This window comes from Electrona antarctica, assembly GCF_951216825.1.
Source record: "Electrona antarctica genome assembly, chromosome: 19".
Taxonomy (NCBI): Eukaryota; Metazoa; Chordata; class Actinopteri; order Myctophiformes; family Myctophidae; genus Electrona; species Electrona antarctica.
In genome coordinates, this window is record NC_136800.1 from 36,736,532 (window position 1) to 36,749,365 (window position 12,834).

Sequence of the window (12,834 nt, forward strand, 5' to 3'; positions counted from 1 at the left end):
AAATTGGAGAAAGAGACTGCTTTCCCTGAACTGAATAGGAACTGAACTGGGACTTTTCAAGTCAACATCTTAAAGTGGGCCCCATTTGTTTTTCATGAATGTTCAAAGCTGTTTATTTTCTCTGAAGTTTAATAATTTTTCAGCTAACCTTTAATCCCTGTTTCAGACTAATTTCATTGGTTTTCACTCATTGAGCTCCTCATCCGAATCTGGTATATTTTCTGGTTTATACGCAGTCTAAATCTTTATCATCTTATCATTAGTTATCCTTGCGCAACTTGCTACAAAAACACTGAATGATTTTGCTTGTTAGCTCGGTAGGTAGAGCTCTTGCCTTTGCAACATAAGGTCATGGGTTCCAATCTGGGCACCGCCAACTCTCGAGTCTTCAAGAACCCTTACCTGCCCCCCCACTATTTATTTATGCAAAAATAATGAAGAGACCAAGGCACTCTTGGAGAAAAATAAAAAGCCTTTAATTTAAAGTGGCTAATGCATTGCAAGAATTAAAATGCACCTATGCATTGCGGCACAAACTGCCTTCATCAGGGTGAAGGCAGTGTGATATACAGGGTGATATGCAGAACAATGTGTATGGTAATTAACCTGTGATGTCATATCCTATAAAAGCCATGTTTTATCTGCAACTTGTTAGTCACCTTGATGAAGACAATCTGTATGGTAATTAACCTGTGATGTCATATCCTATAAAAGCCATGTTTTATCTGCTATCTTGTTAGTAACCCTGATGAAGACAGTTGTGCCTGCATTAGCCATGCCACTTTAAATTAAAGGCTTTTTTATTTTTCTACAAGAGTGCCTTGGTCACTTCTTTTTTTCCGATTAATTCTGTCACCCAGTTGTACCAAAGAGCACCTTGTTGGATATTCCTACTCTGGCCAGATGCGCTCCTTCCTCTCTTTTTTAACATTACATCCTCTCTTTTTTTAACATTTATTGTCTCCACCAGCCAAAGGCATGGGGAGAGTATGTTTTGCACTCCGTCCGTGTGTGTGTCCGTCCATGTGTGTGTCCGTCCGTCCGTCCGTCCGTCCGTCTGCGGACAGCTAATCTCCGGCACTGTTAACCCGGTCGATGCCAAATTTTGCCCACGCACTCCCTGGATGCCAACGATTAACCTCTGCCCCAAATTTTCCAGAACGGCCTGAGGCAGTTTTCACATTTTTGACCAATAACTGCACCGATCTGCGTAACACGTTGCATGCACACTCCCTAGAGGCCAAGGACAAACCTTTGACCTGCATTTTTCACATCTGCCTTTTAACGCCACCAGGAGGCGGACTTTTGTAAAACATATATATATATATTTTATTTTTTATTTTTTTATCCCACGGTTCTGTAACCCATTTTTTACCCCTGTGTCAATTATCTAATGTGATCCTGGGCTCTACACATCCTCCGCCAACCTGGGGAGAGCAACCGACTTGAACTCATGCTTCCTTCATGCATGTCCAAGTCACTCCTTTACCTGACGTGGGGGAGTTTCCCTGGTTGGACGTAGCACGTGGAAGGAACATGTTATTCCAACCAGTTCCTTTCCCCTCCATCAGGCTGGCCAGGGGGGGGTAGTTTTAGAGACCAGGATTACTGCATGTTTTTTGTGAGGGTATACCTACCTTAGGGAATAGGGGGAGAACATGCAAACTCCACACAGAAAGTCCCTTTCGCCAACCCCACCACGGGTATGGGCACTGACGCCGCGGAGGGGAGGACACGCCGCCAGCACCCACAGCTCCCTGAGCGGGAATCAAACCCAGGACCTTCTAGCTGTGAGGCGACAGCTCTACCGAATGTGCCACCGTGCCCCCTAAAACATATTTTTTTATATTTTATACTGGACCTGTGCCCGTCGGCCAATGGCCTACTTGGGAATGATGAAGGGTGGGAACAATGAAAATCTGCAATGCATACCCTACCCTAGTATGCAATACCCGTTGAAAAGTGGACTGGTTAAGTAATCAAATGGCAGGTGCGGGGTTGCCAGGGCAATCAATTGGCTCAGGCAGAGGGAATTCTATACAGCTGCGGGGACTAGCAGTACGTTTTAACAGCGGGCGACAGCCAGACGAATTTTACGGAAGTGCATTATTTGTCTATGGGACCTGGCGACTGCCGCCGACAGTAGGCGAACGGCCGATAGTCGAAAAGTGGGCGGAGGAACGTCGCCGGAATAGATATAAATAATTCATCTTTTCGGCCGACCGGGCAATTAGGCGAAGTGTCGGCCAATGCTCGCCCGCTGTTAAAGCGCACTGTCCTTCCTTCCTTCATCCTGACATCACCCTAATATAACCGCAAGATAAAGAAAGAAATAACCTCTGCTTTGATTTTTCTTTAAAATAGTGTTCATCGTTAATTAAATTTTAACAGGTCGCACATGGTAGACCTGTTGATTCCTTAATAGTGTTTCGAGAGGTAGTTGCTGCATGGCTGACCTCTCACCTCACCATTAGACAACTATTCTGTGAACCTTGGTTTTGTGCTCTGTGTTTTGGTCGACTTTGCTCCCAGATAAACATTTAATTTGTGAATTCAGCTGTGTTTTGTGGCCAAGCTTTGTCCATGTTTGACATGGTGCATTCCTTCGGCATGTGAGATACAGTACAGTAACCTACTTTGACAGTTCAGTGGGTGGTGGTGACTTTAGCTTGTTGTACAGTCACTGTACAGTCACTGGGGAAGACACGGCAGGCTAGACCAATCAGAAAAAGCGTATTATTACCCACTCTGTCCTTTTATCACCCCCTTAGGAAAAATTATGTTATTCAGTGTAATGCACCTTTCTCACAGAGGCACCATGTACAGTATGTGCGAATATACCTGGCAATAAAGACAACTCTGATTCTGTACAGTACAAATCCCTGCATACTAGTGCATATTCTTTTTAAGATATTAAAATATTTTGGGGGATTTTTGCCTTTATTGATAGTGGAAAGTGGAGACAGACAGGAAACAGGGGAGAGAGACGGGGAATGACATAAAGCAAAGTTTGTCAGGAACGAACCCGTGAACCCTGTCGAACCCATGATGCACTATGTGCCTGGACCACTAGGCCGTCCCAGGCCATCCCTGAATATTCAGTTGAATACATTGCTGATAAGAGCATTAGCATAGAAAAGTGCGCTCCTCAGAGTGCAGATCTCTGCCAGGCTGGGTTTCCTACTGTCAGTCGTATATGGGTGCAGCTGTCAGGATACCAGGAAACTGTATTGCCACAGCGTCAATCTCCACAAACAACGGACATGTGTCCTTGAGGGAGTCACCGTATGAGAGAACCTGAGACGAAATGTGGTTGAGGAATAACAAAGTTGGCAGTTGACCGATTCTGCGTAACGACATTGGATGTCACCAGGAATTGAATGTGACCCACAGGCTCTCTCTCTCTTCTTTCCCTCATTGTTCCTGTCTCCCTCCACTGCCTGCGTGCCAACTGATAAAGCTGGAGATTTGCTATGGCCTAATGAGGCAACGATGCACAATGGCACACGGACACACAGCACATGCACGCACACACTCACACAGACAGTACACAAATGACTGAGTGTCTACGTCGGAAGGGGTGCATATCTTTGGTCTGACGTCCTAACAGTCAGGACGGAGATTAATCTCAGGACGGAACTTTATTGATATCATAACCGAGCGCATCGCTCCACAGGCTGGGAGCGCCTGTTGGGCAACATTCTATGCCATTTCCGGTTGGGACGTCATCCAAAATGTTCTCCCTAATTTTAGTGGATGAGACCGAAAATCTTAAAACATGAATAACTCTTGTTCTTATTTAGGTCGTCGTTAGACTCGTTACCAGGCTTGAGATGAGAAAAGTCTAGGAACGAGGAACCTGACAGATGGACTCACAGACAGAAAAGAAGACGCGTAATAATCTTTGCCCCAAAGGACATCATGTCTGGGCTCTGATCACCATGCAGAGCCCAGACATATCCCTGCACAACTGCTCTAATTAAAACACCAAGCTTGCTTGCTGTTTTACATCTTCCTGTTGCATGTGCTTATCCCTACTGTATTTCTCACATCAAACATTAAGGAGGGAATGCCGTGATCCCCCCCTAAAACAGTGGCTGGCTCAGCGGTAGAGTGGCCGGATGGCTCAGGAGTAGAGTGGCCGGATGGTAACCGCAAGGTTGCCAGTTCGAACCCGGGCTCCCCCAGAGTTAGTGTCGAAATGTCCTTGAGCAAGACACTGAACCCCTAATTGCTCCTGATGTGCTGGTTGGTACCTTGCATGGTTTCCTCTGGCATCGGTGTATGAATGTGTGTGTGAATGTAATGCACAATCTATGTGAAGCGCCTTGGATAAAGCCGCTATATAAATGCACCATTTACCATTATACTAGGAGAAATATTTATTTCAAAAAGGCGTACAGAAAGTGTTCAAATTATGTGATCCACCTGAACTGAAGCCGCACCCACAGCTGTTGAACCTTGAGGGGAAGCGATGTAATGTCACTATCTGGTGAATTTTGATTGGGCCTTTCGATTCAAAGGCTTTCAACTTTCAGGAAGAAACCAAAAATACACAGGGAAGACATATTTCAATATTCTAGAGTAATGTTAACTCCATAGACACATACAAAACAGAAAAAGTAAAACAAAAAAAAGCATGACACTCCATCTTTAAAATCCTTAACTTTCAGAGTGGTGTACAAATATAACCAAACTGAAGTTACACTTTGAGATTTCACTTTGTAACATTTTTGGTGCTTATTGTGCTTATCTGAGAGTGATATTGCATTGGCATGATGGCAAATATTTATTGATCTCTCCTGTTCTGGCAATATTACATACCGTACACGGCGTACAATCTTTGCAGTATATAAATAATTTTGTCTCTCCCAAGTGACTTTGAGATTTGATGGCTGGCAACGCTTCATATTCAACTGAGAGTGAGACGGTTCGTTAATATCTGCAAACAAGATCAGGTCATGATGTAATTCTTTTCTCCGCTGGACCCCCTATTTCGAAACTTGTTTCAGTTCTACTGGGTTGACCTTTGAGTGTACTGTGTAGCCGCTCCTCAACACCCTGAAGGGCGAGGTCACGTGCACTGGCCATATATGGAGCGTGTCTTGAGTGAACCGGGTTTGATGAGGTCAGATAATATGGAATGTCAGAACAGGTCAGCTCCGTATATGGAGATCTAAGGGTAGCAGCGGGGGCAGTGTCTTGAGTGTACAGGGTTTGATGAGGGCCCAGGTAGGGCCGGTACTTAATTTTAGGGCCTGTTGAAAACTCTAGTTTTCGCCGGCCCCCGGGCGCGGCTGTATTACCATGTTTTTTGTTCTTGCTTACTGTAAATCGCTCTGGATTAAGAGCGTCTGCTAAATGCCTGAATTATAAATTGTTAAAACTCACCCGTGGCTTCCGCGTGTGGATTATTGGGACGTTACTACATTAGGACTACACACTAAAGTGCTTTACAGAGTCGAACGTAATCGACGCAAGAAGACATGCAAGGAGGGTGAGAGAAATTTCTCCCCTTGCGTCACGTCAGTTACGTGATCCGTCGCGATCCGTCCGTTTGGGATCCGGTCCCAACCCCATTGCTTGCGTTGCGTCGAGGACAGCAAAAGTACCCCTGGCGTCTTTTGGCAGCAGAGAGCAAGAAGGCTTTTCCTCCTCTGCTCGACCCCTCTTGATAGAGGATGGCACTTCCGCAGGCACATTGAGTTGTAAACGTAAACACGATCGGCATGGATATATCACATTGAAAGTTAACAACAGGACAACATGACATCATCGTTCGAAGCACTGCTTTGCAAACTCGTCTGTGATTATCACTTATCAGGCCTGGGCTGAAGTCCAGTGGGCAGTGGACCGCCAAGTTAATGGGCCGTCCCCCTTGCTTTAATATGTTTTTGGGCCAAATGTTAGCCCAGTCCAGCCCTGGTTTTCAGACGAGAACTCCACGGAATTATACAGCGGAGAACAGCTCTCTATACAGTTATAACTACATCTCAACGATATTCAATTATACTGTTCTTTCAAACCAGATAAGATGGATAATATGATCACCATACTCCACTAATGTATTACTGCCATCAAGAATTGGATGTCTAGCAACTTCTTGCAACTGGACAAAACAGAAGTTTTAATTGTTGCCCCAAGTAGGGTTGCTGCAGACGTTGCCGATCGCCTTGGGTCATTAAAACAGAACATATGCACCAACCCCAGAAACACGTTAATTCTGTATCGCGCACCTGCTTTTATCACCTTCGTAACATTGCCAAACTAAGATCAGTTGTTTCACACCCGGAGTTAGAAACTATTATCCATGCATTTGTGTCATCACGTCTTGATTATTGTAATTCTCTGTTTACCTGTCTGTCTAAAACCGCATTAGATCGCCTGCAACTGGTTCAGAATACAGCTGCTAGGTTGCTGACCAGGTCCAGGAGATCCTGTCATATAACACCCGTCCTTGCCTCCCTACACTGCCTCCCAGTTAATTACAGAATACATTTTAAGATTCTAGTTATTACACACCGAGCCCTCCATGGCCAGGCACCTCCTTATCTCTCTGACCTGCTCCAACCGTATGTGCCCAGAAGGTCACTGAGATCCACATCACAGGCTTTGCTGGTTGTCCCTCAGACAAAAAGAATAACCAAAGGTGATCGAGCCTTTGCAGGTTTTGCCCCTAGGCTATGGAATGAGCTCCCACTCCACCTAAGAACTGTGGATTCTGTGGACATTTTCAAAGGAAAACTCACCTTTTTAAACAGGCCTTTCCATAGCCGGCCTGGTTAAATGTTGATTGCTTTATTTTTACTCTACTTTTTCTATTTTGTCTTACTTTATTAGTGATTTAGTTCTTGACTTGTTTTATTGACTTTTAATTGTACTGTTGTTAAAGCACTTTGTGACTGTAATTGTCTGTGAAAGGTGCTCTATAAATAAACTTGTTTACTTACTTACTTACTTACACCCCACAGAGGCACCGACACATTCATCCCTGTGACTGATAATCATGTGTGGGAGGGCCTTTTACTCTCTTTTCTACATACTTCCATCAAGCTCTGCCTTACACAGAACGGTGGATTGATTATGTGATGTGGAAGGTTGATGAGATTGAAACAGCAGAATGTGCTGTCACATAATGGTCACATGCAGCTGCAATCTCCACAAACATCGTACGTGACTTTGAGTGAATCAATTAAAAGGGCTTTACTGGCATGAGAAAACATTAACATTTTACGAATAGTTTACATTGCCAAGTTTTTTATTTGTACATTGCCAAAGCAAAAAGTCGATTTTGCATTCTTTGTTGATGCTAAAGCAATAAAGCATGTGGACTATTTGGCTTCAACTAACAGCCTCCTGTACTTTTCATGACTTCGTGACATAGAAAACCTTCTGAATATTGTTTCTTGGTATCCAGCTCACAAAAAAGTATTCATGCCTCCCTGTCCCTGCTAGTGTGTTTAGAAACTTAGAAATGGCCTTCAGCCATGTTGCTATTGATTTCTGTGAAAGACCACATCAGTCAATCCAGCTGCTTTAGACTTATACCCTAGCCTAGACACTTTGAGTCACTATCAACTATCACACACACACACACACACACACACACACACACACACACACACACACACACACACACACACACACACACACACACACACACACACACACACACACACACACACAGCTTAGATCAGTGGTTCCCAAACACTGGGCTGGGACCCGTTTGTGTAACAATCCCATTTTCTTTTCCTACATATAAAAATATGTATATATTTTGAATAAAAACGTTTTCAATAATTTTATACACATAAAAACAAACAGACAGCTCGTGCGTGGGTGCGTCTGTAGCAGAGTAGCCTGAACCCGAGCTTTCCCCCCTACTCCTTTTAAAAATTATTGAACCTGTAAAGTTGTGCTGTGACAATAAAGTGGAAGTGGGCACGCCGGCACGGGGTAAATCATTTTGTGCCAAGATTTTCTTCTGGCACGGAGAGAGTAAATAAAAAAACAACACATAGGACCTATCCTGTAATTGAATATGGAAATGGGGCTTCTATAACTTGTTTCATACAATATAGTCTCTAAATGGTTCTGGTTGTATTTAATAACAACAACAACCATGTGTTCTTTATGAAAAAGTCTGCAAACTGCTCCCTTTATCGTGTCTGTTTTAACTGTGTGATGTGTTCTTTGACCACAAAATGAAATGCCCCCCAGAACCTTTTTTTCTTTTAAACATCAGTATACTAAGAAACTCAATTAAATAGGGCCCGCTGTGTTTTTCCGTGCGTGATGGGAGACTGACGGCTCTTATTTTCTTTGAAATTCCAGCGACCCGAGCCAAATTCTGCAATATTCATCTTTCCTCAAATGAGGCAGGGGTGGGCTGTGGGATTGTGATGACTTCTGCAAAACCCCATTTCTTATCTCTGTTGGAATATTGTGCTTTGAATTAAGCTTCTTCTGTGGTTATTTCTGAGTAGCGCAGTGACTTTCTTGAACTCACCAGAGGTTTGTATCGCAAACCATGATGTTCCTGGCCTGCCTCACTGCTGGTAGTTTGTTCCCCAGGGAACTGAAAAGGAGACATAACCTCTCTGTCATGCTAATATATATCACACTTAAATAATATCGTGTGTGTGTGTGTGTGTGTGTGTGTGTGTGTGTGTGTGTGTGTGTGTGTGTGTGTGTGTGTGTGTGTGTGTGTGTGTGTGTAGGTCTGGCATTTGTGATGGAGGGGATGGAGGGAATATATGTGCACACAAACACATGCGCATTCTATCATTATGCTACTGACAAAAATGTCAGTAGCATTACAAATGAAATACAAAAAACCCTACCTATTCCATTTCTCCCCCTCTATTTCCAATTCCAAGTGCATTTGTCTTATATGTAACGCCAACTCCGCTATTCTAAAGCCCCCCAGGTATTATAAACTATTTTCAGCAATGGTATAATAATTATTTCGGTGGGTAGATCTTGTTGAGCTAGTCTAAAAAGTGTGGGCACACCTGCTATAGACCAGTAGTGTCCAAACTTTTTTCAAAGGGTATCATATTTGAAACACTGAAAATACCTTAGTGCCAATTGCTGACTGCAACTGTCATACTGTAGCCTGAGAAGCATTCCCTTTTGGGTTTATGATCCGGTCGAGAGCGGATGGTAACTTACGTTATGTTGTAGTACTTCACTGGTTTGTAAGTCATCAGGCAGGAAACCACAAGCCGTAATCAGAAGTACCCAAAATTCCCCGTGATCAAGGGCATCATCATTTTAGGGCCTACCCAATGAACGCACGCACGCACGCATGCACGCACGCACGCACGCACGCACACACACACACACACACACACACACACACACACACACACAGATGGATAGTGCGAGCATGAGAGACACACACACAAGAGACTCATTATACCACCAAACCACAACTTCTATTGAGGCATTTCTACTGTTCCAGCGTATTTTCAGTTTTTACCAAAGGGCCAAGTTGTGATTATGGTGTCACAACTCCGCCGATTGCATCCAGATTTCCAAGTTTCCCCACTTGATCATCCGACATAATGTATTCAAGTGGCAGTTCCTGGAGGGAAGCTTGTGTAGACTGTATATCCGACAGACACCACATCAAAGCACTGCGTTCGACAACGTTTGACAATTTGTCCTAGAGACAGAGAGAGAGAGAGAGAGAGAGAGAGACACACAGAGACAGAGAAAGTGAGATGGACAGACAGACAGTCAGACAGACACGCATTTACTGTGTGTAAGTATTATATTATTATAAGGGTTATGCCTCCTTTCCAGTAACATTACTACTGTCTTTGGATCTAAAGCATAGCTCTACCCATTCAGCACAGTTAGTACCCAAGGTGCAGTACCAGTACCTACTACCCCAGGCCTAAAAAAGGCCAGTGCACTGAGGCCTGGTGTGGTGCAGTTGGTAGTGGAGAGGGTGAAACAACTGTGCCATGCAGGTCATGTAGAGCAGGGGTTCTCAACCTTTTTGGCCGGGGACCCCCGGAAATGCTTTGGCCATGTCTCGCGACCCCCGCCCCGCCCCCTCCCCATCACCAATACAAACCGACTGCAAAAATAACCTTAATAATAGAGAAAATATACAGTATCATAAATGAATACTGAAACCAGATATAATCAAAGTTTATGCATGTACCACGTACTATGTAAACTCTTAAAAAGCCATTCAGTTTGGTTTTTTTTTATAATTTGGGGACCCCCCAAAATAATTTGGCGACCCCCCCCCCCCCCAGGGGTCGCGACCCACGGGTTGAGAACCCCTGATGTAGAGAAGCGCCATTCGAGTTGAGACTATAGAAACTCAGGAGAGAAACTCAGGTCAAATCAAGGCAGTGGCTAGCAGCCACAATGACCTAATAGTTATAGGTGTTGCAACTTACCGGTAGTTTTAAAATAATGAAACGTGGGGAAGGTCAGTGTTTCAAAAGGCTAATGTTTAGGTCAATAATGTAACAAGTTCTTTCTTGTCTAGTTTTAATATTTGTATTGGTTTTTAAAAAAATTCACAGTTACTTACTTTACAAAAGACATACTTTACAGGCAGACAAAACAAACATTGGGACAGGGGGGGGGGTTCCTCCAGTTCATCTATGCCATCATCCACACTATACCATAAGAAGCAAAACAGAAAGAAAAACAAGCAAAAAAGGAAAGCAAACCAAGACAGCCACAGTATTGCACATGCCTCGAGCCCATTCACATGTATACATACAGTTTTTTTTGTTTTTCTATCCTAGGTCTGTCCAATCAATGGGGTGCTTTCTTGTCTATGCAATGTATATGTATTTGGCAATGCATGAGAAAGGCATTGTAGCAGAAATCTCTGTTAGGCCACGCGATTAAAACAGGAAGCCTACATACGTAAGTGACATGGGGAGGAAGCTAATGTTTGAATGAAAGTCTTTTGTAGTTATTGTCATGAAATGTTACTAACAAAACACAGACAAACGAACACACACACACACACACACACACACACGTGCACACACACACACACACACACACACACACACACACACACACACACACACACACACACACACACACACACACACACACACACACACACACACATACTAATGAACTGAGTCATAATGCTACTGTGTGACCTTTACCCTTGGACTGCCCCCTGTAGGTGACAGGAAGACACCCTACGTGTAACTTCATGCTGGAGCTGGAGAGAGACCAGGCCGACTGTCTGCAGAGGCTGAGGGAGCAGGAGACCTCTGGCGACTCCAAAGGTCAACAACAACTTCACCTCTTTACAAAATAGCAGATCTACAAGCTCATAGCGCGCCACCGAGTGGCGCGCTACGAGCTTGTAGGTCTGCTATTTTTGAAAAATCATGAAAATATTTATTTCAGAAAACTGGAGGATTTAGAAGGATTTTTTTTAATTTTGAGGTCAGGCCTAAATGGGTCAAATGATAAGGGACAATATCGGTGGCACCCAACTGTACACTAACTGAGAGTCAAACAGTTTTGTTATACCCAAAGTGGACAACAAATACCACCACACATCCACTGAGGCACAAAGGTCAGAGGTCAGAAGGGACAACCTAATCGGTCAACTCACCAATATAATCATTAATATCAAAACACACATTCTCACAGAAAAAATATTAAACAAAGAGGTTCCCATTACAATCATATTATCATTTCTGTCGGGTGGAAACTTTGTACGTCGAACCGCTACGGATCCAAGAAACATTCCATTTGGCCGCACCCGCCCGGAAACGGCCCGGAAAGGATCCGGTCCGAAACGGAGCCGAGAAGGATTTGACTGTTTGGCGCTGATCCGATCTGATCCGATATAGATCCGGACCCATAGTGTGTTCTCTGCTTATATGCTTCAACATGACATGAGACTGCTGACAATCACAACAAAACTGTCCCACATGGTGACGTGAGGTTAGTCCGACATTGCTCGTTGCTTTGCGTTTTACCTTGCTCGCTCAAGGGGGCCGCCATGATTGCGTTAATATAGCCGTGTGTCTGTGTGTGTGTGTGTGTGTGCGTGCGTGCGTGCGTGCGTGCGTGCGTGCGTGCGTGGACTTTAGAATGTAATAATTACATTTATCTATTTTTGAAACCTATTTTTAAAATTGAAGGGTTTAATATATAAAGTTCGGATCCTCACGGGTAATTTCGGGTAACTGCATTTCAGACGATACGACCGAGCCCCGCGGCAATTTGGAATGGACCCGACCCTGACAGAGGGTCAATATATATCGGTTCGGCTCTCGGGTATTCGGTTCCAGGTGGACCCGTGCTGCCCTCTATCACATTTCAGGAAATGTAGAAAAGAACCTGTGAACCAGTATTTTTTCACCAGCTGTTTCTTTCCCCTAGAATGATCAGGTGTTGATGTGTTGTAGTGGCAGCTGAAATTGTAATCATTTAAACAGAAGGAGGGAGACCCGCACACTGCCACTTGCTGGTTCAAGAGCTTTTTATTTGATGTCCACAATATGCAGCGTTTCGGTCTTTCGACCTTCCTCGGGCATGTCGGTCGAAAGACAGAAACGTTGCATATTGTGGATATTAAATAAAAAGCTCTTGAACCAGCAAGTGGCATTGTGTGGGTCTCCCTCCTTCTCCTACGTGTCTGCAGTCTGCTGCTTTGCCGCCGACGCACCTGCTTTTATTAGTAAGTCGAGTGAGCAGAAGTCTCTCCTCAATAATCATTTAAATATGACACCTCCACAAAACAATGTACAAGATGAGCATTGCAATTAAGTCCTAAGAACAGTAGGCCTATAGTATGTACAAGATGAGCATTGCAATTAAGTT

The 12,834-nt window shown here is 44.0% G+C and overlaps 1 protein-coding gene across 1 annotated transcript in view; it reads left to right on the top strand.

Moving 5' to 3' along the window:
- Positions 1-12,834, top strand: part of LOC306943331 (vasoactive intestinal polypeptide receptor 2-like) — a gene marked incomplete at its 3' end in the record, with an annotated part of 95,747 nt that overhangs the window by 7,347 nt on the left and 75,566 nt on the right. The window contains exon 2 of the mRNA XM_079529590.1: positions 11,177-11,282. Coding sequence (XP_079385716.1) covers positions 11,177-11,282 — 106 coding nt within the window. The remainder of the gene's footprint in view (positions 1-11,176; positions 11,283-12,834) is intronic.